Source organism: Babylonia areolata, chromosome 1 (assembly GCF_041734735.1).
Source record: "Babylonia areolata isolate BAREFJ2019XMU chromosome 1, ASM4173473v1, whole genome shotgun sequence".
NCBI lineage: Eukaryota > Metazoa > Mollusca > Gastropoda > Neogastropoda > Buccinidae > Babylonia > Babylonia areolata.
The window spans coordinates 25641960-25669350 of record NC_134876.1 but is presented as its reverse complement, the minus strand read 5'-3'; the positions used below and the strand labels follow the sequence as shown (position 1 = coordinate 25669350).

General features: G+C 41.0%; 3 protein-coding genes across 4 annotated transcripts; 1 reads left to right on the top strand and 2 right to left on the bottom strand.

Annotated features, from left to right (window-relative positions):
• Positions 1-14590, bottom strand: LOC143281174 (testis-expressed protein 47-like). The gene is made up of 8 exons (XM_076586208.1): positions 14464-14590; positions 8111-8183; positions 6398-6501; positions 5619-5723; positions 4368-4526; positions 3999-4062; positions 1667-1768; positions 1-451 (listed from the first exon to the last, which is right to left on the bottom strand). Exons 1-8 carry the CDS (start codon positions 14563-14565, stop codon positions 408-410), a joined length of 753 nt encoding a protein of 250 aa, XP_076442323.1. The 5' UTR covers positions 14566-14590; the 3' UTR covers positions 1-407.
• On the top strand, positions 8386-26407 carry LOC143281106 (G patch domain and ankyrin repeat-containing protein 1-like). 2 transcript variants are annotated; one of them, XM_076586069.1, is made up of 2 exons: positions 8386-9642; positions 22356-26407. In XM_076586069.1, the coding sequence occupies exon 2, from the start codon at positions 22378-22380 to the stop codon at positions 23644-23646; it is 1269 nt and encodes a 422-aa protein (XP_076442184.1). In that variant the 5' UTR covers positions 8386-9642; positions 22356-22377; the 3' UTR covers positions 23647-26407. The 2 variants fall into 2 exon arrangements, with proteins under 2 accessions (XP_076442184.1, XP_076442193.1); XM_076586078.1 differs by lacking the exon at positions 8386-9642 and adding an exon at positions 14716-14798.
• Positions 15325-18916, bottom strand: LOC143295197 (uncharacterized protein C17orf113-like). The gene is made up of 2 exons (XM_076607157.1): positions 18254-18916; positions 15325-17301 (listed from the first exon to the last, which is right to left on the bottom strand). Exons 1-2 carry the CDS (start codon positions 18914-18916, stop codon positions 15325-15327), a joined length of 2640 nt encoding a protein of 879 aa, XP_076463272.1.
• Positions 26408-27391: the final 984 nt, after the last annotated feature.

Sequence of the window (27391 nt, the reverse complement as noted above, 5' to 3'; positions counted from 1 at the left end):
TGCATGTAAATCAGAGTTTAATAAATATGACCAAACATTCTCTCTCTCTCAAAATATCATAACAAAAATATATAATATAACCGTAGAAAATGCATCACATACATCAGTCTATTATGTGTTGTTTTTATACTGTAATGACCTGCATGTGGGTTATCATCTGCATACATTTGAATATGCTTTAGGGAGTAAGTAATTGTGCTGTCTTGCAGATGTCAGGTTTTGGATGAACAACTGAGAAGGACAGAGAGAAAAAAACAAAAACAAAACACAACCAAAAAAAACAATAATACGAAAGTCTTGTGATTATGAAGAATATCACAGAGAGCTATGTCAGCAATGAAAACCGAGGAAAGTGCAGATGGAAGGACTTGCAGATGAGGAAGGTGATGTTCTCAACAGATGCTGTGTCAGTTGTAGGGGAACAGCCGTGTTGGCAAAGGCCACACCAGGTCTGAAAAACACACAAAGGGAATAGATGATTAGCATATTAGTGTGTGTGTTTGTGTGTGTGTGTGTGTGCGTGCGTGCGTGCGTGCGTGCGTGCGTGCGTGTGTGTGTGCGCGCGCGCACGCACCAAACTGAGAGAGAGAGAGTGAGAGAAAAACAATAATTCAAAACAAACTAAAAAAAAAAAGCCTCATCAACCAAACTGTCACTCATGCACCTCCTTTCCCCATCCCCTCAACCCCAAACCAGTCAGTCATGTGATGAGTACAATGCTTTGGTGTCTATAAACACATTTTTGCGTGCATGTACGCCATTTTGTGACACTGACCTCTGACCTTGAATACCAATACAGATAATGCTGTCATCATGGCCAGTCATAATGCACATTTTTTCTGCCATTGCTGCTGTGTGCACATGTCAAATGATTTGAAAAGGACAAGCTTGGAGCTTCCTTTTTCAAGGAAGTGTCTGGGTTTGTTCCAATGTACCTTTCGTTTACCTGTGTGCTAGCTGAACTGGTACATAAGCAGCACAGACTTGAAGTTGTGTACCTTGCATATGGGGAGAGTTACTACTCTTTATTTTTTATTAATCCTTCTTTTATTGGTCACTGCCATCCCACCACAACCCAATCTGGACATCCCCTTCATACAGTTCACGCCTCTCTCAGACTCTATTATCAATAGCTTCAATTCTCCTAAAACACTCAAATCTCTACTTAGTACACAAAACACCCCTGAAAATGGAGTATGGCTGCCTACATGGCGGGGCAAAAACAAGTCATGCATGTAAAAAACAAAACAAAACAAAAAAAACTTTCCCAAATATGCGTCAGCAATGAATCTTAAAAATGATAATGTTGATATTTATTGTAAATTCTTTAAGTATATTGATCTCCACTGCTGCTCAAAGAAGGAAACAATGATTGCAATGACTGTCATTTATATACAATTGGAAAACAAATATTTCAAAATAACTGCATTTGTGTAATGTTCACCAAACGTTCAAACGAAACCAACAAAAATGATCACATTCCTGAGCGCGATATAAGCTGTTAGCTTGTTGTTGCTCTGCTGTCCATGTGTACATGTATAACATGTTTACTGAATGAAGATTTGTTTCAACTATATGCGTGAATGTGGGAGTTGTGGACTACAAACGCTGAAGAAGAGCTGAGAAAAAGACGACAAAACAGGGAAATGGTCCAAGAGAGACTGACCGCTGTCCAGGGTGATGTCGAAGGGCTGTTCATAGATGTCCACGTACTCCTGGGGGGTCATGATGCAGGGGTCGTTGTTCTCCAGAAGGTAGTGCACCACCGCTGCACACACACACACACACACATACACACACACAAAACATGTCACAATCAACAGGCAATTAAAAACAACAAAGAAAACACAAAAACCTTGTAGCATACTCGCTCTGTTGGTAAGTTCCGTGCCTCACTTTCCCCCCTCACTACAGGATGCTCCCCTCCCCTTCCTGTCCCCACACTCACACACACACACTCACACACACACACTCACTTCCCCCATCCAGACACTTGGTATGTGAGGTACACTGGGGTTCCATGGCAGAATCGGGCTGACTTCTGATCCGGTGTTGACCAATGACCAAAGTTCAAGGCCACTTTTCAGCATGGTGTGGTGTCTTTGGGAAAGGCACTTTACTCTGATTCTCATCACTCCACTCACCCTGTGGCATCACAGGCCATGGGACCTTTAACCTTAACCTTTAACACAGGTCTATGGGTGGACAGTGTATGTTTCATCACCTTGCTAGGGTAGAAGCTGTAACACAGGCCTACAGGTGGACAGTGTATGTTTCATCACCTTGCTGGGTAGAAGCTATACCACAGGCCTACAGGTGGACAGTGTATGTTCCATAACCTTGCTGGGGTAGAAGCTATAACACAGGCCTATGGGTGGACAGTGTATGTTCCATAACCTTGCTGGATAGAAGCTATAACACAGGCCTATAGGTGGACAGTATAAGTTCCATAACCTTGCTGGGGTAGAAGCTATAACACAGGCCTATGGGTGGACAGTGTATGTTCCATAACCTTGCTGGGTAGAAGCTATAACACAGGCCTATGGGTGGACAGATTGTATGTTCCATAACCTTGCTGGATAGAAGCTATAACACAGGCCTATGGGTGGACAGATAACCTTGCTGGGGTAGAAGCTATAACACAGGCCTATGGGTGGACAGTGTATGTTCCATAACCTTGCTGGATAGAAGCTATAACACAGGCCTATGGGTGGACAGTGTATGTTCCATCACCTTGCTGGGTAGAAGCTATAACACAGGCCTATGGGTGGACAGTATAAGTTCCATAACCTTGCTGGGGTAGAAGCTATAACACAGGCCTATGGATGGACAGTGTATGTTCCATCACCTTGCTGGGTAGAAGCTATAACACAGGCCTATGGGTGGACAGTGTATGTTCCATCACCTTGCTGGGGTAGAAGCTATAACACAGGCCTATGGGTGGACAGTATAAGTTCCATAACCTTGCTGGGTATAAGCTATAACACAGGCCTATGGGTGGACAGATTGTATGTTCCATCACCTTGCTGGGTAGGAGCTATAACACAGGCCTATGGGTGGACAGTGTATATTCTATTACCTTGTTGGGTAGAAGCTATAACACAGGCCTATGGGTGGACAGTGTATGCTCCATCACCTTGCTGGGGTAGAAGCTATAACACAGGTCTATGGGTGGACAGTGTATGTTTCATCACCTTGCTGGGGTAGAAGCTACAACACAGGTCTACAGGTGGACAGTGTATGTTCTATCACCTTGCTGGGTAGAAGCTATACCACAGGCCTCTGGGTGGACAGTATAAGTTCCATAACCTTGCTGGGTAGAAGCTATAACACAGGCCTATGGGTGGACAGTGTATGTTCCATAACCTTGCTGGGTAGAAGCTATAACACAGGCCTATGGGTGGACAGTATAAGTTCCATAACCTTGCTGGGTAGAAGCTATAACACAGGCCTATGGGTGGGCAGTATAAGTTCCATCACCTTGCTGGGGTAGAAGCTATAACACAGGCCTATGGGTGGACAGTGTATGTTCTATCACCTTGCTGGGTAGAAGCTATAACACAGGCCTATGGAAGGACAGTGTATGTTCTATCACCTTGCTGGGTAGAAGCTATAACACAGGCCTATGGGTGGGCAGTATAAGTTCCATCACCTTGCTGGGGTAGAAGCTATAACACAGGCCTATGGGTGGGCAGTATAAGTTCCATAACCTTGCTGGGGTAGAAGCTATAACACAGGCCTATGGATGGACAGTGTATGTTCTATCACCTTGCTGGGTAGAAGCTATAACACAGGCCTATGGGTGGACAGTGTATGTTCTATCACCTTGCTGGGTAGAAGCTATAACACAGGCCTATGGGTGGACAGTGTATGTTCCATCACCTTGCTGGGGTAGAAGCTATAACACAGGCCTATGGGTGGACAGTGTATGTTCTATCACCTTGCTGGGGTAGAAGCTATAACACAGGCCTACAGGTGGACAGTGTATGTTCCATCACCTTGCTGGGGTAGAAGCTCTGGAACCTTGTCATGCAGAGAGTCCATGGCATTCTTCAGATTCAGCTGGAAGATAAAACATAAAGTGGATTTATTATGATGCATGTACATGTGTGTGTGTGTGTGTGTGTGTGTGTGTGTGTGTGTGTGTGTGTGTGTGTGTGTGTGTGTGAGTGAGTGTGTGTGTGTGACTACATGTGTGTGTGTGCGTGCATGTGTCCATGCGTGCATGTGCTTGCAAGTGTGTGAGTGTGTGTGTGTGTCTGATCATTTGTCAGTCAAATACTGAACTGCACACACACACACAAACACACACACACACACACACACACACACACACACACACACAGAGCAACAGAGCCGGTCCTCACCTTGGGCTGCTTGGCTAGGAAGTTGCCGAGCCTGAGCAGCTGACTGAGGAGCTCCACCACCAGGTTCTCAGTGCTGTCTCCCGGCTCATAGGCTTCCAGACCCGGCTCCAGGATGTCCAGGGTCCGGAAACTCCAGCCCTGGTACTGGCGGTGTGGGACGTGGCAACGTCAAGGGAAACCACCTGTCTGCTTGTGTGCTCTGTGTCTGATTGACTGATCTGAGTTACTGCAATGCGCTTTGAGTGGTCTGAATGTGCTATCATCATTATTATCACCATTAGCAGTAGTAGCGGTTGTAGTCATAGTAGTAGTAGAGCAGTTTGAAGTAGAAAAAAAAGGGAAGTGTTAAATCAAAGGTACCTTAGGATGAAGATCAAATGATGTCTCAAGTCTTAGACTCTTTTTCAAGAGCGGAGAAGGTTGGCAGGTCCCAGTAGTCTGATGGAGGTGAGTTAACTCACTGACTGGAAATTACAGTTCACTCACTGACTGAAGTTGGATCCATGGGGGTGGGGGAGGTGGGGGGGCCAGGGGGGAGGGGGTAAATGACAGGCAGTAGGAGAGGGGTATGAGGGTGGGGTGCAAGTGCATGTGGAAAAAAAAGAAAAAAAAAGAGAAAGGAGGGAGGGGGGGGGGGTGCCAAGGGGAAGGAGGGGGTAGTAGTAGTAGTTTAAAGCACACCTGGGGCACCATTCAGAAACTGGCCCAAACCAGACCACAGTGACTGATCTTCCATGCTGCCCTACATGCCAGAGGGCATAACAGGCAGTAAGTCATTAATTAGTAGTAGTAGTAGTGGTAGTAGTAGTGGTAGCAGTAGTAGTGGTAGTAGTAGTAGTAGTAGTGGTAGTAGCAGCAGAAGTGGCCCTTTCTAGCTGACCTCTGGTCAAGGTCACTAAGAAAATATTCTCCATATTTTAAAACGAAAGAAAAGCGAAGAAAAATGACAGAGATAATCAAAACTCAGTCCCTCTTTCTTCAGATGATCATGATTTAAACCTGCACATCATTTCAATTTTCTGCAGAATGTTTCAGTAAAATAATGCAGTTGAAATATAAACAGAAAAAAACCCTGGATCATCTGTGTAATGATGCATTTTGTTCTCTTGAGGAGAAACACTAGTAATGTGACATCCTTTGTGAAAAAAACATTCAGAGCAGAGCATTTTAAGTTTTTGATTCTTCTCATTTTCCCAGAATATAAGCACAAACATGCATACATTTGTTATGAATCTTCCTCAGAAAGGATATATCATGTGAAATGACGAGGATCTTTGACTTTGAAATGAAGGCCTGGTGTCTGGCTGGCAACTCATTCAGTTCTCTTGCCATCTCCAGGATCGCGTCTGCAGCACACTGCAACAGAACACAAGTATCCATCTCAAGAAGAGAGAGAGAGAGAGAGAGAGAGAGAGAGAGAGAGAGAGAATGCATTACGTGTGTGCATAACTATGCATACATACCTTTGTGTGTATGTGATCACTCGTAAAATATGACAGAATGCATACACACTCCCCCCCCCCTCCCCTGCTCCCTCCCCCCCCCCAGTCCCCCGCCTTCCGTCTGCCCCTCTGCTTGTACACACACACACACAAGGCTTCACTACTACTACTACTACTACTACTACTACTATTACTACTACTACTACACAAACTCCATTACTCCCTCCACACACCCAAATCTAAAGTATTTAAAGAAAAAGAAATCAAGCAATGAGTGGAAAAATGGTGTCAAACGAAGTGCTTAAGAATTGCTACATTCCCCAACAACACAAAGCACAACAGAAAGGCAATGATGATACATAAGTAAATAAACAATAACAACAATATAAAAAAAGAGTACTCTTTTCTTGCCAAGCACATAAATATCCAACAGACAGACCTTCAGACCTACCTCTTACCCCTGAAAACTGAGTATAGCATATAGCTGCCTACATGGCGGGGTAAAAACGGTCATACATGTAAAAGCCCACTCATGTACATATGAGTGAACATGGGAGTTGCAGCCCACAAATGCAGAAGAAGACCTACCTCCATGACATGGACGATGTGCTTCATGTAGATCAGCATCAGTCCCGTGATGGGCTCAGTCTGCAGGTCATTCTTCAGGGTCTTCAGAAAGGCATCAAAGTGGTCTGCAATCACAGTCATTGCAATAAACAGCAAGGCATCAAAGTGGTCTACAATCACAATCACTGCAATAAACAGCAAGGTATCAAAGTGGTCTGCAATCACAGTCATTCCAATAAACAGTAAGGCATCAAAGTGGTCTGCAATCACAATCACTGCAATAAACACCAAGGCATCAAAGTGGTCTGCAATCACAATCACTGCAACAAACATCATGGCATCAAAGTTGTCTGCAATCACAATCATTGCAATAAACAGCAGGGCATCAAAGTGATCTGCAATCACAATCACTGCAATAAACAGCAAGGTATCAAAGTGGTCTGCAATCACAATCACTGCAATAAACATCAAGGCATCAAAGTGGTCTGCAATCACACTCACTGCAATAAACAGGAAGGCATCAAAGTGGTCTGCAATAACAATCATTGCAATAAACAGGAAGGCATCAAAGCGGTCTGCAATAACAATCACTGCAATAAACAGCAAGGCATCAAAGTGGTCTGCAATCACAATCAATGCGTTGAACATCAAGGCATCAAAGTGGTCTGCAATCACAGTCACTGCAACAAACATCATGGCATCAAAGTTGTCTGCAATCACAATCATTGCAATAAACAGCAGGGCATCAAAGTGATCTGCAATCACAATCACTGCAATAAACAGCAAGGTATCAAAGTGGTCTGCAATCACAATCACTGCAATAAACAGCAAGGCATCAAAGTGGTCTGCAATCACAATCATTGCAATAAACAGCAAGGTATCAAAGTGGTCTGCAATCACAATCAATGCGTTGAACATCAAGGCATCAAAGTGGTCTGCAATCACAATCACTGCAATAAACAGCAAGGCATCAAAGTGGTCTGTAATCACAGTTATTGCAATAAACAGCAAGGCATCCAAGTGGTCTGCAATCACAATCACAGCAATAAACATCAAGGCATCTGCAATAATATTCACTGCGATAAACAGCAAGGCATCAAAGTGGTCTGCAATCACACTTTGCAATGCAAACTTGTCTTCAGTCATACTTTTACTTCTCCAATTACAGTATGTAATTTCTTGCTAAAATGGGTCAACTTAGAAGCAGCTTTGAACACCCCATCAAAACTGACAAACAGTATGATGCATGAGGTTAGAAGTGATGTTGAAGTTTACACAATCACTACACACCCATCAGAACTTCTCACTGTGTTTGACACTGAAGCAAAGACAGAGATTTCTCCAGACTTTCAGCATCACACATGAAATGTTTCCTGGCTGTTGTGTGTAGGAGACTTTTGCAGAGGAACTACTAAACTGAAAATTATATTTTAACTTTCCATTGCATTCATGTTTCCTTTGCCACTGTGTCATGTGTGCTATGCCTCCTTTTGCTTTGACTTTGGGTCACTATTGGATCGTAGACTATTTCACTATGAATTTCATATATCCTGCAACCTAAAGCATATCACTCCTAAAATGTGTTACTGTTACAATTGCTATTGTTTTTTAAATTGCTACGACAGGTGCAGATGATCACTCAGTTAATTCCTGACAGTGTCACAACCACTCTGGTTTCTGCGTTCCACACAAGAAAAATTAAAGTTATCTGACGGCAATGTTTGTTTTACTTACTACCAACGTCATTCCTGTTGTTGACGCCATCACCAATCTTGGAAACGATGAAGACTCTGTGGACCAGACTCTTCTGCAACACATCATCATCAGTACCATCATTGTGTATGTGAGAGAGAGAGAGAGAGAGAGAGAGAGAGTGTGTGTGTGTGTGTGTGTGTGTGTGTGTGTGTGTGTGTCCTAGGGTGGGCTCTCAAAGCCTGACTCAGTGCGCTGGGTTTTTTGCGAAGGTCAGGCATCTGCATTAGGAAAAAAAAATCCAGCAGATTTGGCGTAGGGGTTCATCTGTGGGTCAGTTTTTCAAGCTTTGACACATTCTTGAAACTGTAAATGTGTATGTCACTAAGTGTGTGTGTCTTTCTGTGTGTGTATCACTGTATGTGTGAAGTGTGTCTGTGTGTGTGTGTGTGTGTGTGTGTGTGTGTGTGTGTGGTGTGTGTGTCTGTGTCTGTGTGTCTGTGTATATGTGTCTGTGTCTCTGTGTCTCTATGTCTGTCTGTCTGTGTGTGCATACACACATTATGTATGTGTGATGATAGGCATTCGCAGAACACAAAAAGAATGCCATCCTATCAAACAATCACTGCAGACTCACCTTTTCTGCCCCTCCGCCAGATTCCACATACAATGCCTCATATAAACTTTTCTTTGGCCAGTCAAATGTTCTCTCCTTCTTCTTGACAGCAGCTCTACTCCTCTGTCTTTTCAGACCAGCTTTGTCTCTGGATGCCGAGCCTTTTCGACCATCAGTGCCTTCAGCCTCGTCACCTAGGGTATCTTCCCCTTCTACATTCATCACCGACTCTCTCCTGCCCGCCATGTTGAATCAGGGGTAAACAATATCAGCAAGGAGCAGTGTGCCACACACCACACTGAGCAAACACACTACACAGGATATCGATCCTCACTGAAACTCTCCACCTGTCAAATGATTGTTGAAAATTTGTAGTAATGGGGTCAGGGGTGTTCTGTTAAGCACAGACTAGCTTTAATAAATCTGTGACACATGAAAACTTGTGAAAGTTACAAGCAGTTTCCCTGAGATGCTTCTCTTGAAATATGCCAGCGCCAGTAAGCTCTGAACTAAAACTGACAAAGCCAGCACAGTTGGAAGCCAGATTCTTGAACAGTTGTAAATCTTATCCAAAGTGGGCCATGGTCTTCAAGCCAAAGCCAGCTGCATGGAGAGTGACTGATTGTGGGGAATCTGAAAGCCCTGGGCCCCTATTGTTCTGAAGTGATAAGCATTGCTAGGCAGCCATTCATTGCCTCTTGACTGCTGTGGATTGCTTGCCAAAGCAAATAGCAGCCACGTCTCTCCCTGACCCGTCACAACTTCCCAAAGAACAGCCAGCTCAGAGCATGCGGCGACAGCTCCAGCCGCATAGAGAAATGTGAACATTATAGAATGGCCTTGGCTTCAGTCAAGCCACGACTCACAAACAGGAATCACGAAAGGAGAAGAAACAGCTGTACTGGATTTCCATGAATATTGTGAGGGTGTCAGAGTCTCAGCAGCAATGAATGACAGGGTAAGATGTGCACGTGTAAGTGTGTGTGTGTGTGCACGCGTGCGCATGCCTGCATGCGTGTGTGCGTGCGTACATGCTTCTGTGTGCCCATGTGTTTGTGTGCACGAGCGCAAATGCATGTGCATGACTTGCATTACTATTATTTGTGAGTGTGTAAGATCAAATTTCATTAACAACTGATCAATATCCAAAACCTGAGCAGTTGAAACAGTTTTAAAAGTTTCAGAGTTTATTTTCATCATTATTCAATATTTATTCTTATTTATTTCTCCCACATAACTAATGCTACTTTGTTGATGTGGTTGGTGCACGTTGGACGCTTCTGTGTTTCCATAATCCATCAAACCCTCACAAGGAAAACAATGATTTACCTACATATGTAATCTTCTGCACATTTTTGCACAGTTAAACTGGTGTGGTGTGGTCTGTCAGTTTACATGTTTTGACACCTCCTTGAAACTGAAACTGAAAGTTAATTGTTTGCATTAGTTGGTTGATTCTTGATTTTATTTATGGACAGCAAGCAGCATGTCCAGACAGTCTGTGAACATAACAAGACTGACAGGAGTATGGAACAGATCGAAGGGGGTGGAGCTAAACCAGAATTGGTTTATTCATTATTGCAATGTCTTGACAGTAAACCAAATTAGATTACAAGATTTGTCTCATGTCTTTGCAATGTCTTCACAATAAACCAGATTTAGTTATAAGATATGCCTCACGTCTCTGCAATGTCTTCACAATAAACCAAAGACTTGCCTTTAGTCTCTGCAATGTCTTCACAATAAACCAGTTTTGTACTCTGCAAGATGAAGTCAAATCACATGGTAATCACTGTCAGCACAGGAAAGTTCTTATACACATATCCATTTTATTATCAGATTAACAAATGTTGTGCTGACTGAAACATAGAGAAAAATGAAAGTCCTGTGAATAATATCCTTGGGATATTAACAACAACAACAACAAAAAACAAACCAAAAAAAAAGAAGAAGAAGAAGAAAATATGTCCAATATCATCAAAATATAATTCTAATGAAAAACAGACATGACAGTTAGACAACCCAAACTGACTTAAAGAACAGGCTGATATTTATTATAATCATGATATTATATCTTACACAGTCAGGTATCAACAACAAAAACACACCTTTATAAAGATATCATTACAATTTACAGCATGTTACAAACACTAATCATGCAAGATAAGTGGACAATATATACTTGACCAAATAAATGTATACAGCAGAATCACAATCATCTGTACTGATATTGATGAAAGCATATCATTTTTTTCCCAAACAACTTTCTGTTTGAAGCAAGTTATGATCAACAAACAGTTCCAGTTCCAGTTCAACACACACACACACACACACACACACACACACACACACACACACACACACACACATACACAGAGAGAGAGAGAGAGAGAGAGAGAGAGAGAGAGGTTAAATCTAACTTAAAAGAATTCAAACAAATGAGCATTCTCAACTAAACAGCCACATGTGTGCAACAGCTGACTTTTTTTTTTTTTTTTTTTCAAGGGACATGTATTGATGTAAACCCCTGAATCAAATTTAGGATTGGTAAGCTGAAAAAGGTGTGTTGAAAGAGTTCTCTTCAAAGTAGAAATAGAAGCACAGTTACAACTTCATACAATTCTTTCAAGTCTTCTGAATCAACTGACTCCTGCAAGCTGGAAAAGAAAAGAAAAAAGGACAGAATGATGGCCACACAAAAAAATTCTAACCCAGGGTTTGCAAACAGTTCTTCAGTCTGAGGAAGAGCGACAATATTTGACTCTGATGGGTAATAATGAGTTGCGACAGATGCTTGAGATTTTGAAGGCAGTTGTGGAAGAAATAGGCAACCACTGCAGTTTCTTAAGGAGTGGCTAAACATGCTCATTTTTCAGAGCCTTTAGTACAAGTCTTGTGGTAGAATTTGAATCCTCTTCTGAAGTTTACTGAGACACCTTCAGTTGCCTGACTATACAGTTGCTAAATTTTGAATGACTATGATATAAAAATTAAACATTTGCATTATTTGCAGTATTTTACTATTAACGATGATGACAACTATAGATGTTCAATATGAGAGGAAAATGGAAATGTTTTAGCTACCTACATTGAAAGATGTGTGGATGGGCAGAGGTAGTTTAATTTCTCATTCAACAATGCTTTAAATCGTTTTGCATTTTTTATCATTTTTTTTTCATTAGCTAAGTATTCAACTTTAAATTTCTTATATTTATTATGAATGTGCAGTTTTGCATGAGGTAGACGGAGACAGTAATGTGATTTAATTTACAACAGACACAAAGTACGTTATAGTGCAGAAATGAGTGGCATATTACATGCTTGATGTAATATTGCAGATTCATCATCATTAGTCCACATGCATGCATGCATGAAAAATGTTTCAGTTTCAGTACATCTTTTTCTAAAAATATAGATCTAACTATAAATCATACAATGCCCCTCAATTTATTCTGTTATAGTAGATATTGTTACTTACAAGACCCAATTAATTTACGTTTTCTTTTATTTTCTTTTCTTTTTTTTTTCTTTTTTAAGATGGGTACTTTTTTCTTTTGAAGTCTTTGAAAGTCTTTTAGCGCACTTGTTGGAGACTTTCTTACTGCATTTATTGGTCAATTATTGCAGGAGCCTCTCAGTGGATGAGTTACCTGAGGATGAAATGGCACTATTGCTTGCCTGCTTGTAATCAGTTAAATATTGTATCTCCCTTGAAAAGGACCTGCATATAAAAAACAAACACCCTTAAAAAAATTGTCCAGGCACGTTTTTGTTTTCTTTTAATTTCAAACTTTGGAATTTATAAAAAACAAAAAACAACAACAGAAAAACATGCACACTAACACTATTTATGTTCACACCTTAAATGGTTTGAGATTACTGAGATCCTAGTGAAAAGACTTTATCTGATTTTCAGTTTCAGCTTCAATCAAAAACAAAAACAAAAAAAAAAAGAAAAAGAAAAAAAAAGAAGGTGTTACACTATATTTGTATTAAAAAAACAATAAAAGGTAAAAAATGGCAGATGCCTGACCTATGCAAATACCCAACATTCTGGTCAAGCCCTGACAGCATATCTATCCTTTGTTTAAATATTATCATGAAATGTAATAAACTGATTGAACTGAAGAAACATAACTAAATACATTGAAAGATAATGAAATGTGAGATAGGTAGAAAGCAAGTGATTAAAATGAAATAACAAAAATGGGACATGTTTGCGAACTTATGAGCACCCACAAAAGACAACATACACAAATGCACACACACACAGACACACACGACATACAAATAACGCACATGTTAGAGTTTACAGTTTCACAGACACCCAAGCACCGCTCTCAACATTAACATACTGTAAACTATGGTCCCATCCTCCACATACACACTCATGTATATTCATAATTATGCATAAATATATATTTGCACACACACACACACACACACACACACCCATGCATGCGCACACATGCAACTATTGACAGACAAACTGATACTCACACTCATATGCAAGCAGGCACACACACATATTAATTATTATATTATATTATATTGTACACACACACACACACACACACACACACACACACACACACACACACACATACATGAGAGTGCATTTGTGTGTGTGTGTGTGTTTGAATATTACACCAATCCAACACAAAAATAAGGCACATACATACATGTGTACAGCTTCATTGGCACATAGCTCTGATAGGTTGAGGTTCATAACTGGTGAGGGGTACTGCAATAGACTCTACAGCAGATAGGTTTTGATAAGTTCATTTATATCTTCTTACATATTTTGTGTCAAGATTGACCACTGCGACATTTCGTATCAGTTGTTGATTTTGAAGAGAATTAAGCATAAATCTGAAAATCAGTCTAAAAATGAAGCATTGAACCTTCTTCTTCTTCTTCTGTAAAGTCTCCTCAATCAACTGGCTGATTATTATGAGACTGTGAAATAGGTGATCTGCTTAAAAAAAAAACAATTAACCCCCCCATTCTGCTTCCTATTTCTTTAGCACGGGATTACTCTCATTCATACCACAAAGTGACACCTCCCACCCATACCTTACCTACTCACTAGCCTACACAAAAAAAAAAAAAAAAAAAAAAAAAAGCTAAGTGTGGACTTTCCAGCAGACTACCACAGTCGCTTTTCATCCATTACTATGGACTAGCTGACCCCAGGTTGCAGTAGGCAACTCAGGCCCGCAACATCCTTCCACTCATCCATTCACACAATGAGACAGAAGTATGAATAAGTCTTCTGAAGATGCCTGTTGACCCGTGACCCAAATATGTCAGGGGTCTTGGCATCAAAGTATCCTGGGGGAGAGAGTTCCAGTCCACAATTGTTCTTGGGAGGAATGAAATCAGCCAGTAGTCAGCATCTGCAGCTATTTGTGTGAACTGCTGATCGTGACTTCGTCGCTCTCTCTTCTTGGGAGGTTGGTGCGGACTAAATTGTTCTTGATTTTATATAACATGGAGAGCCTTACTTTTTTCCTTCTGTCCTCAAGGGGCATCCATCCAAGAATATCTTCACTAAAACATGTTATGAAACTAAGAAGGGACTTTTTCAAAGCTTCAAAGCTTGCCTTGTACATATCTTACTACTATACTACTAAGTACTACTACTTTTAGGGTAAGATGTATTGATCATTTTTAGTAAAATCTGCGTTGAAAACAAACAAACGAACAACAACAAAACACACACAAAAAAGAAAGAAAAAAAGACGAGTTACGCTTGGTAAGATTAAAAAGCAATTACCTTGTTTAGAGTTCTGTTTCTGTCTTCGATTACTTCCAACAAGGATGTGCGTTGCCCCTCTTGCAGAGGGTCTTCGTATTCATCTTGTTCTTCCGTCGCCATTTTGTAATTTCAAACATCTCCTAGGATACGCCGTTTCGCGAATAATCGAGAAATTTGAATGACGTAAATGCAAATGAGTAGAAGGATACAATTTTGTTATAACGTTGCATAAATATGATACAAAAGTTAAAATCTTTTTTATTCATTTATTTCTCTTGTTAGCATTGAAACTATCAAACAAGGGAAGCTACTTCCAAGGTTTCATAAACAAAAAAACGTACAGGAGGCCGACGGTGGGTAACACAACTTTTCTATAATCAAACTTATTCTAAATCTTCCCTTTCCTTTATTGTTTTTTCACGGTAATGCCCTTCTTTAGCTCGGATACTAGGTTTGACATGAAACATTTCATATTAGTAACATTTATTTAATGTTCCGGATAAGACTTAGGCTGAATTAAGTTAACTCATAGTCTTGTCGACGTTGTCTGGCCAGTCTACCCAAGATGAAGACAGTTTCGAGTTTCCCTTTAGTCTCTCTTTCTTCCCCTCTCACATTTTCTTTCTGGCTGATTGATTTTGTTTTTTTGAGTAGCCGCTTATATGTCTTCTAGAGAAGGTAGATCAGCCCCAGTAATCTTGGTGGCAGTTTTTAATCATTGTTGCAATGATGATGTGGCCAAGTGCAAAGGCTTTTTCAACAGGGATCGCGCTAGACTTTTTCAAAACGCGTGCAGCTTACGCAAAGTCGGCAAAAAAACGCGTAAGTTAGAGTCGGAATTGCGTCAGACCTATGACACTAAATCAAAGGTTTACTCACCTATTTTCGCCGCTCACGTCGGCGCTGAAATTCACCGCAAGCCCTGACAATCAGTTCGTTGCACTGGCTCAATGCTGGACCTTCCATTGCAATGCGCAACAGCGTGTCCACATGCGCATCTGTCAGTCTTGATCGGTCAGCAGTTTTGATCATATTTTGCCAGCTGAAACCTCTCTCACAAGGAACAGAGCTGACAGGGACTGTCAATGCAATGTTCGCCAGCACAGCAAAATCAGGATATGTTGCGTCATAATCCATGATGACGACTTTGCAGGCTTTCTCGAAACTGTCTGGGTTGTGTGCCTGTAGTGTGTACTTGAATTCAGGGAAATCGCGCAGCGCTCTGTCCCGTTCAATTAGTACATTGTCCCCTCCATCAGCGGCAAAACGATCAATCACTGTGTCCAGTGCATCTGTGGCATGCTGTTGCAGGTTGCGTGCTGGATACATTCGAACATCAAAAATGGCTCCGAGGGCTGTTAGGATGTCCAGATCGGCTGTGGGGAACCGGTTATCCAAATTCTGAATCAAACTTTGCAGAAACGCCTCCCTCATGGTGGTGTATGATCTCACACGCACTGCATCACAATGCAACAAATCCTGTCCTTTGTAGCTGTTGTGTACTCCAGTAAACTCCTGTTCCGTTGGTCCAACAGTGTGCAGAAAATCAGCTAGTCTCTGTCGTGTGCTTGCCACTCTTGGCTTGATGACAGACAGGTTGACGTTTTCCTCCTGGAAACACTTGTTTAGTCTGTCTATCACAGGCAGAATGTCCAGAAGCATGTGCATGGTCGCCACAAACCAGTAGGCCCTCAGCTGTCGTGCAATGCCTTCTGCAGCTGGGTTCTTACGTCCATCCTGTTCCAGCACAATCACCAGCAACTCCCAGTTGGCATACACACTTTCAAGGGCTTTGGTGAAACTCACCCATCGAACTGAACAAGGTTCTTTCAAACTCACGAAGTCTGAATCATCAAAAGCACGATGAAGTTCTCGCAGGCGTTCATAACGAAGAGCAGAATTCTTAAAATAAAAATGGACACTGTTCAAAACTCGGCGACAGTCTGCAACCTTTGGTGTGTCCCTAGCTGCGTTGGAAGCCACCAGTGCCACACGGTGTGCAGCACAGTGCACGTGAACGAGATGAGGACAGATCTGTTGGAGACGTACACCAACACCACTGTTTTTCCCGAACATGACGCTTGCCCCGTCTGAACCTAGCCCTATCACTTTCACAGTGTCGATGCCCTTCTGGTTCAGCACTTGAGACACTTTATTGAACACAGTCTCCGCATCTCCAGCTGAAACAGTGTAGTTGCCACAAAAAGTAGTGTGTGCCTCCCCGTTCTTTGTGTAGCGCAGAAAAATGATCAGCTTTTTATTTACTGTTACATTTACTGTCTCGTCAATGATGACACCAACAAAAGGACTGTTGTGCACGTCAGACAGTGCCTGTGTTTCCATGGCTGTTGCGATGCAGTCTTGCATTTCTGACACTGCAGAGTGGTGGGAGTAGCAATCTCCCTCTAGCTGTGAACATCCATTTGCTTTCTGCAGTTCTAACAATGATGAAAACTTGACATTGGGTACCATTTCTTTTGCCAGCCAGTATGCAGATCTAATCATGGCAGTTTGTTTTGTCACACTCTCAGTAGCAGCCCTGTCTACCTGTTGTTTCATCAACTTTCGTGAAGCAACCAAACTCTCAGCTCTCACATGATCCTTTGTTTTTTGATGTCTCACAAGAGCAGACTTTTGCATGTCAGTACATCCTTTCGTGAAGGCATTGCTTTCACCAGCCTTGATGCACAAGTCACAAAACAACTGTCCCATATCAGCAGAAGAGTCCGACAGCCATGGAAAATCTCTTTTCCACAGAACATTCCATCTTTTGTGAACTTCCAACCGTGGCTTTTTAGCTGGTAAAGTGGTCGTTTCTGACGACAATGTTGGAGCCGACGATGTTGAAGTCGCAAGCTGCTCAGAAGCAGCAGCCGGAGATTGCTCTGGAGCAATAGTTTCACGACTAGACGAAAAAAACGATGACAACTTGCGCTGCATATTGAGTCGATTCCGTGACTGAGTGGAAAACAAAAAAAACGCTTGGGCCTGAGCTAGCCGAGTAACGTTCAGCAGTCAAACAAGGCTTAACTTTCCCGCTACAGGGTCACGCCCTGTAATGACGCCACTCTGTTCCAAAACTCGTCAGCTAAGCAGTGTTGTGTGCGCGGGTCACGGCTGCTCAGCCGAGCACAAAATCCACCTCTTTAGTTTCCGAGCAGCGTCTAGCATCTGGGGTCAAACTTTTTTTTAATGCCAGACTTTCCCACCACACTCTGCATTGGCATTTCTGGCCCCACCTGGGCACTGCCTTCTTTGTTTCACTTGGCCCCGCAGCCCCTGCCCCACTTTTCTCACGCTTCCACACCATCCACACATTTCCTGCAGAGATTACACTCACCCTGCTCTCCATGCCCCTGCTGCTTGCACTCACCATGCTACAGTGTGTTCATTTAAACACTTGTGCTGACAAGAAAAAATCTACAACTCAAAAGGGTGGGCTGATCTGCATGCAGGCATGCTAAATGGGGAGGTACCTGTAAAGTCGACAGCTCATTGCGTCAACAGCTCATTGCGTCGACAGCTCATTGCGTCAACAGCTCATTGCGTCGACAGCTCATTGCGTCGACAGCTCATACACATTTTAGGATCGGTAAAACATTTTTCAGAATACAATTACAACATCGGCACGGTCACACACATACACACACACGTGCACACGACTCTTTCGGAAAGAGAGGAGAGAGAGAGAGGGGGGGGGGGCAGGGAGAGAGACAGACAGACACTGAGACAGAGACAGACAGACAGAGACAGAGAGAGACGCACACACACACACACTTTTAACGCGTAAACCTTGAGAGACATTTACTGTCTCGTCAATGATGACACCAACAAAAGGACTGTTGTGCACGTCAGACAGTGCCTGTGTTTCCATGGCTGTTGCGATGCAGTCTTGCATTTCTGACACTGCAGAGTGGTGGGAGTAGCAATCTCCCTCTAGCTGTGAACATCCATTTGCTTTCTGCAGTTCTAACAATGATGAAAACTTGACATTGGGTACCATTTCTTTTGCCAGCCAGTATGCAGATCTAATCATGGCAGTTTGTTTTGTCACACTCTCAGTAGCAGCCCTGTCTACCTGTTGTTTCATCAACTTTCGTGAAGCAACCAAACTCTCAGCTCTCACATGATCCTTTGTTTTTTGATGTCTCACAAGAGCAGACTTTTGCATGTCAGTACATCCTTTCGTGAAGGCATTGCTTTCACCAGCCTTGATGCACAAGTCACAAAACAACTGTCCCATATCAGCAGAAGAGTCCGACAGCCATGGAAAATCTCTTTTCCACAGAACATTCCATCTTTTGTGAACTTCCAACCGTGGCTTTTTAGCTGGTAAAGTGGTCGTTTCTGACGACAATGTTGGAGCCGACGATGTTGAAGTCGCAAGCTGCTCAGAAGCAGCAGCCGGAGATTGCTCTGGAGCAATAGTTTCACGACTAGACGAAAAAAACGATGACAACTTGCGCTGCATATTGAGTCGATTCCGTGACTGAGTGGAAAACAAAAAAAACGCTTGGGCCTGAGCTAGCCGAGTAACGTTCAGCAGTCAAACAAGGCTTAACTTTCCCGCTACAGGGTCACGCCCTGTAATGACGCCACTCTGTTCCAAAACTCGTCAGCTAAGCAGTGTTGTGTGCGCGGGTCACGGCTGCTCAGCCGAGCACAAAATCCACCTCTTTAGTTTCCGAGCAGCGTCTAGCATCTGGGGTCAAACTTTTTTTTAATGCCAGACTTTCCCACCACACTCTGCATTGGCATTTCTGGCCCCACCTGGGCACTGCCTTCTTTGTTTCACTTGGCCCCGCAGCCCCTGCCCCACTTTTCTCACGCTTCCACACCATCCACACATTTCCTGCAGAGATTACACTCACCCTGCTCTCCATGCCCCTGCTGCTTGCACTCACCATGCTACAGTGTGTTCATTTAAACACTTGTGCTGACAAGAAAAAATCTACAACTCAAAAGGGTGGGCTGATCTGCATGCAGGCATGCTAAATGGGGAGGTACCCGTAAAGTCGACAGCTCATTGCGTCAACAGCTCATTGCGTCGACAGCTCATTGCGTCAACAGCTCATTGCGTCGACAGCTCATTGCGTCGACAGCTCATACACATTTTAGGATCGGTAAAACATTTTTCAGAATACAATTACAACATCGGCACGGTCACACACATACACACACACGTGCACACGACTCTTTCGGAAAGAGAGGAGAGAGAGAGAGGGGGGGGGGGGCAGGGAGAGAGACAGACAGACACTGAGACAGAGACAGACGATTTCATTGTAATAAGCGTATGTTTTCTTAGAGAGGGATTTAAATTTTACGATTTTTGCGATCATGTTTCTGCTTGACCTTCTCTTCTCTTTCTTCATGTATGTTTCAACCGTTGCCGCAACAATTGCTATGTAAGAAAATATATTGTGTTTGGAGTCAATAGAAAGCTCATTTTGCATTCTTTGTAGAAACCCACTTCTTTTGTCGTTATTTCCAATCCATCCGGGAAGATGATGCGCGAAAGAAACAAAGCAGATTTACCGCTGAACAAGCGTACAGCGAGTGCCGCTGGCACGGCCTGTTTGTCAGCCACGTTTGTTTATATCCATGCCCTACTTCCTGGGTTCATGAACTTTCGCTGGGCCAACTAAAGTGCCAGCACTGAACACCCGTGGGGTACTCTGTTAACTGGCTGTAGCACGTAGGCATCTCGCAGTGCTCCGCATGCACAGACACTTTGTCTTGTACCGTCTGATTCAATATCGGAAACCTAGCTGCCAAGTCAGTCCTAAAGTTGCATTGATACGGCTTGGAGAAAAAGTTGTTTTGCGTAAGTGTTACGCGTGAGCGCTGTGAAAATGCGTCAGCGAAAATCAAAATGCGTCAAATACGCGAAAAACATGCGTTAACGCGATCCCTGTTTTCAATCATGTCTTTTTTGTGTAAAATCAGGGATTTTGTAAAGATTCTCATTCATCACTTTTGAAAAACATTTCACAGAATGATAAGAGTTCATTTTCACTGGGGGAACGGGTCCCAATGAAATTTTGAATGGAGGCATGACAATTTTTGTGTACAGTAATGTCAGATTTTTGTCGATATTGATAGATTCTTACACTTTGGACCTTGTTTATAATTCCTTTTACTACTTGATATCTGTTATCAACATACAACGTAAACTAAAATGTTCTCAGAGTTTTTCTGCAATAAATCTGTCCAGGGATAACGCTTGTAATGCGACACGTTTTGCAAAAATATAATGACAATTTAAACAATTTAAACACTGAACAAATTGAGTGTGTTGATATTTTTTAATTTATGCTTGTCATTTCAGGCTGTGTTTTCACTTGTTCAAAATGTGAGATTTCATTAATCTTTTTTCTTTTTCAATGAAAAATAGTGGTCCCAAAAAAGGCACTAGAGTCACATGGCATTAAGCATGACCGTAAGATAACAGAACTAGTAAAACGGCTGAAAAAAGTAAGATTGATCAATAGACCTAATTCATATGAGAGAGAATACATGAAAGAAAATTTTTATGAAGTACAATAGCAGCAGGGTTCATTTTCCCATTTTGGTTGTCATTTTCACATGACTTTTTTATATAAATGCTTTTTGTTTTATAATGGTTTCACCCAAACTTTGAAAAAAAAAAAAAAAAAAAAAAAAAGCTCATCATGTACCCAATTTTCAACATAAGCATCAAACGTACAATCAGTCATCACTCCAACATGGTGTTTTCCAGTATACTATAATTTATTCACTGTAGTGAGTGACCTGCACCGATGGCCAGCACTGAAGAATTACTCACATATATCAATAATTTTCAGTGAGCACAGCAACTTCTTCATTTTGCTTTGAGAACTGAACAATGTGATGGAAAACCTAAATTTGCCATCACAGTTTTAACTCTCACTGAAAAAAAAAAGTAGATTTACTTTAAGAATCCAAGCACTACTGCTTAGAAGAAATGTCCTTTGCCATCACAGTTTCAACTCTCACTGAAAAAAAAAGAAGTAGATTTACTTTAAGAATCCGAACACTACTGCTTAGAAGAAATGTCTGGGTTTTTTTCTACTTTTATTAATTTTTACCAGCTGTCAAGTCAGTCCCAGTGTCTTTTCTGCTGAAATCTAGGAGTGAAATTGAGAATGAACTGTGAAAATCAAAGGAAATCGCTTGATTTGGAAGAAAACCTTTGTGCTATAAAATCAAAATACTGAAAAGAGGGACAAGACAAATCATAACTCCAAAGGGTGCTCAGTCAGTGTCTAGGTCCTCCACTACAGGAGAACAGTGGTTGCAGCCAACACAAGCGATGGCCGTTTAGTCTTTGAGGAACTCATTGGGTTTGCAGTCCTGAATGCCAACTGCAGAGAAAGTCTCCATGTTCCACTCATGGAAGAAGCAGCTCCCAAAGACTTCATATGTCCAATAAATGTACTAGTCTAATACAATTTCCATCAAAATATCCACATTAGCTTTAAGTGAAGAACTTAAAGAAGAGTGAGAACTTAGAAAGTTATAAAATAAAATAAAAAGTGCATTGAGTGCTCAGAAATATGTATATCTATAAGAAATGAAGTAGTAATTGAGTTTGTTAAAAATATTCTGTTACTCATGAACAATAATAAACCTTGCATGTAGTTAAATTTCATCTAACAAACATAATGTGAACCAGTATTAATCTCTTGTACTGTGTAACTGTACGGCTGTAGAGACATTTCATCCTTGGATTAGTTTATTTCTTTTATTGTGTTTAGCAAAGTCTGGAAACTAATCCTATTTTTTGAGACTGCTGCTGCATGCATGTATACATAGACTATATTGAGTTACCACAGGTGTTAAAAGAAACAGGTTTTTATAGGAGTTATGACAGACATTTTATATAACAAGCTACTGTTGCTTTGTTCCAGGGTCAGCAGTGGAGTCTGAGACATGGCAAGCTTTTCACGAGCACAGACAAGGCATCATGACTATGGACAGCTGATTGAGTTCGTCAGACCATGCCAGTTTGATGACAGGACATGGAAGGAACTGCCAGCATCTAAGAATCCATCACTTATCTCTGGTGATGAAGCTAGGTCATTTTATGAAGACTTATGTGCAGATAGCGATTCAGATAAAAGAGACTTGGAGAAAACAGGCTTGCGGACATCAAAAACCACAAGCTTGAAAAGATGTTACCCCCATCAAAGAAAGAAAAAAACAAAGAGACTGTGCCTTGAAGAATGTGGCACATATATTGATGGAATGACTGGACATTATCAGGCAAGTGAATCTGCCATCAGTTCTGACGGTATTGATAATCAGAACCAAGAGTTGATGAAAAAATGCACACCATGTTATGGTACATCTGCTTCAGGGAAATCCACATGTGCAAGCAAGAACTGTGATTCAGGTAATCACGTGATGAAAGTAAATGCAAACCAAAGGCTTAAAGATCACAGACAGGCAGAACTGTTTAGACTGGCACAGAATGGAAATACTGAAGATGTGAGAGTGTTACTGCAAAAAGGTGTTGATGTTAACTGTACAGACCAGTTTGGCTGGACAGCAACAATGTCGGCAGCTTATGAAGGCCATGTTGCTGTCGTTCAGATTCTGGTCAAGGCAGGTGCAGATTTGACCATCAGAAACACACAAGGACACACAGTCTTGTCACTTGCACAAAAGAAAGGTCACAGTCAGGTTGTTCAGTTCATAGAATTTTTCCAAAGAACAGGTTGCATTGCACTGAGACCCAGGAAAAAAGAGGAACAATACAGCAGATTTTACTGTGATGTGTGCAAGTCTGAATTTTCTGATTCAAACCAGAGTGATCACCAGAGGTCGACAGTGCACATTTTCAACACTGGTCAGAAACCGAAAGTCGACTCGTTTCTGATACCACCTTCCAATGTTGGCTACCGTCTGATGATGAAGAGAGGCTGGGATGGCAGCAGGGGACTTGGGCCTTGTGGGGAGGGTCAAAGATATCCTATCAAAACGGTGCTCAAACAGGATCGCAAAGGTCTGGGAAACGTCGTGAAAGATAAAGCTAAAGTGACACACTTCAAAGCGAATGACCAATCTGCTGTCACAAGAAAGCAGAGTGAGGGTGACAGAAGGGTTGCCAGTGCCAGAACTCTATCCAGGCGAGCCCAGAAAGTGAAAGAACGAAAAGAAAGACGCTGGGAGATCAACATGAGATACCAGTTATCTTGATGATGATGTTCTGAAAGACTGAATTTCTGTGATATATTCTGTATACTCCTGAGAATTTTGCAAATACTGGTGTTTCAAAGTGTCTTAATAGTCTAACCCAGTCTTTGACCGTCTCTGTTCCGAGTTCTTGTTTTATCTCTGTCAGTCTCTGGAGCTCTCTTAGTTTCTCACCCTCTGTTTTTGTTTTTCTGTCTGTCTCTCTATAACAACAGTTCCTGAGATTATGTCATCACAAGAAGCTGAGTGTCATACCGCAGATGGCAGTACATTGCTGTTAATTCTTTAAAGTCATTTTAGTGGTTGATTTAAAAGCCAATATTTTGACAGCATAAATATTTCTCTTAGTTTACTTTAAGGGTAAGGAATATGCAGTGTTCTGTGGTGTTCACTATTATCAAGGCCAGAAGGCATATGCAGGTTAATTTATCACCATGAATGAAACAAAATCAAAACAACCATTCTGATTTTGTTTGGGTTTTATATACTGTTGTCATTAGAGCAGTCAGTATATTTGATTTTGCCACTAATGGATGAAGTGAACTTTTGGTCTGTCCAAACTTTGAAAAGATTAGGGGGGACCATATATGTATGAGAGAAAGAGGGAGGCGAAGAGAAGAAATGGAACTGCATTTTACTATTGGACTTATTTCAGTGCAGCTTTGACCAAGCAATGGTATATAATTTGAATAAGGCATATGACATGTGTATGCATAAATGTACTGATGTTATGATGTGCCATTTCAATTTGACTGATTTAATGTCTGTAGGTAAAGAGTCTTGATAAAGGTGACAGTCATTCTGATTGCAAATTTGGCAGTGACTCCTTATTGATCTTGAATCAAGGTATCCGGCTCGAACTTGAGTCAAAGACACCTTTTTCTTTAATCATTATCTGTACATATTCTTTGAAAAGACGTGACTGTCATGATTGAAACTAAACCTTTCAGCTTTGAAGATTATTGAAATTTGATAGAATGATAGTTTGTTTTTGTTTTGAATCTATTATTATTATTTATTTTATTTTATTTAATAATTTGAGAGATGACTGTTGTTGAAATATGTGAAGATAAATGATTGCATGCTTTTTAGAATCTGTTATTGTGGTAAGATGATGAGTTGCTTTAACTTTTGACTTAGGGCAGTGGTCAAGCTGATGGCATCACTCCTTGTTGATTGGTTTCTTGTGGTGTTTGGGAACTTAGTGTAAATGGAATACAAAGTTATGTAGTAATGCAGTTTGTCAGACTGTTTATTGAAACTGTTACTTGTTTTGGCCTTGTCCCTGTTTCAGGGTGATATGTTCACTCAGTTCAGGAACCTCAGTCAAATTTGTGCTCTTTTCTTCTTTTTTTCTTTTTCATTTATCAATTATTTTCTGGCTGGCTATGGTATGTTTATGACCATCACTGTCATGACTATGAAATGGTGTACTTCACTACTTGTAACAAGTTTAAGATAACTGGGATCCTGTAGTTAAACTAAGTCTTATGAAACTAGTAGACATTGAACTATTAAAGTTGGAGGATGGTGTTTTTAGTTTGTGATTAAAAATTACATGGAAACTGCTCACATACTGCTTGATTATTATTTTTTTATGTTTCTGGAGGGAAAAAGATCCAAGAAAAATTGTGAAATTGGAATTAGATAAAGATGTATGTAAATCTTACGAATCACTGAATGGTCAGATTTGATACTTTTCCCACAGACAATACTTGGTAGACAATCAGGTTGTGCATCTGGCATGCGTTCAGTAGGTTCAGTTACTGGACAAAAATGAGAATGGTGTTACTTCTCCAGCAATAAGCTGCAGGAAGATACTGAACACTTGAATGGCTTGCCTTCTTTGTTTATTGTTTCTACCTATAGATTTATATTTTTATATATCAGTGATATCAGTAACATGCTATTGCTTTGTGATTTTTTAAATGAAGCTGTGCTTTACCTGTGTTAAAGAATATTGAAACCTTAATGCATATTTTGATTCAGCTCTGTCCATGCATGACCATGTCAGTAATTTATGTAAAACTGCAAACTTCCATTTGAGAAAAATCTGTACCACTCGACCATATCTGACTGTTAAAGCAACTGCTCAGCTTGTCTGTTTCTTGATTCTCAGTCACATTGACTACTGCAATTCACTACTCACAGGTTTGCCCTCTGATCTGATATCACACCTTTAGAAGATTTTCAACAATGCTGCCAGAGTCATTCTCAAAAAGTAAAAAATAAAATATAAAAAAAAAGATCATGTTACCCCTCTCTTGCGTCAGTTTCATTGGTTGCCCATCTACTCCAGTACAGAAATCAATACATAAGTGGCATATTGGCTAATCGTCACTTCGAAAATTCTCTCCCATCTTACTTCTGTTCCTCTAAACTCCATCCTTTTCTCTCAGATCTTCTGGAGAAAAGCTCCTTCGAGTTCTTCACTTCTATGTCCTCACATGTTTTTTGTTTGGTATAATACACAATTGTGCATGTATTGTTAGAGCCCATTACACAGGGAGTTGCACCTCATAACTAATATAAGTACAATTTATTACTATTGATAATATTTGGTATTATGAATAGGAAAACAGCAGTTCTGGTTGATTTTCTTTTTTTCTTTTATTATTTATGAGCAGATGTTCACAACATATGGTCCCAAAGCAATGTCAATTTTCTTTTTTAAGAATTCATGTTCTGTACCTTTTTGTTGTGTTTCATGTTTGTCCATTCTTTGATCTACAAAGATTAAACATTTGAAAAATGTTATACGACATACAGAGCGTGAGGTGTCATGTTTGCGTGTTCTGTGAATTCCAGGTGATTGTGGTTGTGATGGCTATGGAGATTGTGATATGATGATGGCGTATGTGTGTGTCTTTTATGTCTGGAACAGCAACAGAATTATGGTGCAAGAGAAGAACGAAAAATGAAGCCAGTGTTGATTCATTCAAACTCCAGTTTTGTTTTGACAAATTACAGTGATAATTTATATACAATTTGTAGATCACATGCACTCTAAAATTTTGTAACAACAACAGAAACAAGAAAAAACAAACAAAACCCCACTAATCAACCCCATCACCCCTATAAAAAATAGATTAGAGAAAGAGAACTAGTGCCTGACTCCATGCTCATATTTGTGTCAAGAGGGTTAAGGAGACATGAAAATAGACTTTCATCTTGGGTTGAAAATATCCAGTCATCACCATTCTTTATCATTCCAGAGAACAACACACATTTCCTTTAGCAAAAGAATAAAGGTAAATGACAATTTTTAATCTTGAGTTCTAATTTATTATATATCTAATTACCAACATTGGTCTGTCCAGGACATCTGTGCACATACACGCACATGCACACAATTGCTCATATATGAACATGCACACTCACGCATGCGCGCACACACACACACACTCATTCATGTACACACACACACACACACACACATCAGTATGTTGGACTGCTGATTGCGACATGTTTCTTGTGCTGTTCTGAGCTGTCTGCATTGAATAGAATAGAATGTCTTTATTACCAAGTGTACTGGGGTCAAAAGGAATATTGGGGGGGGGGGGGGGGGGCAGGGGGATAGTACATAACAAGATACGAACATAAATCGAAAATCATACACAAACACAAATAGTGTAAAAATTAGGATACATACAAGTGCATATCAATATAAAAACTTGTGCATACTCACACATGCACACACACACACACACACACACACACACACACATGCATGCACGCATACACACAC

Coding starts and splice junctions, on each gene's coding strand:
- LOC143281174 (XM_076586208.1), bottom strand. CDS start 14,565: ATGGCGACGGAAGAACAAGATGAATACGAAGACCCTCTGCAAGAGGGG. Junction 6,502..8,110: donor CAACAGGAATGACGTTGGTA/GTAAGTAAAACA, acceptor CTGTGATTGCAG/ACCACTTTGATGCCTTTCTG. Junction 1,769..3,998: donor AGAGCTTCTACCCCAGCAAG/GTGATGGAACAT, acceptor GTGTGTGTGCAG/CGGTGGTGCACTACCTTCTG.
- LOC143295197 (XM_076607157.1), bottom strand. CDS start 18,916: ATGCAGCGCAAGTTGTCATCGTTTTTTTCGTCTAGTCGTGAAACTATT. Junction 17,302..18,253: donor GTGTCATCATTGACGAGACA/GTAAATGTCTCT, acceptor GCTTCTGAGCAG/CTTGCGACTTCAACATCGTC.
- LOC143281106 (XM_076586069.1), top strand. CDS start 22,378: ATGGCAAGCTTTTCACGAGCACAGACAAGGCATCATGACTATGGACAG.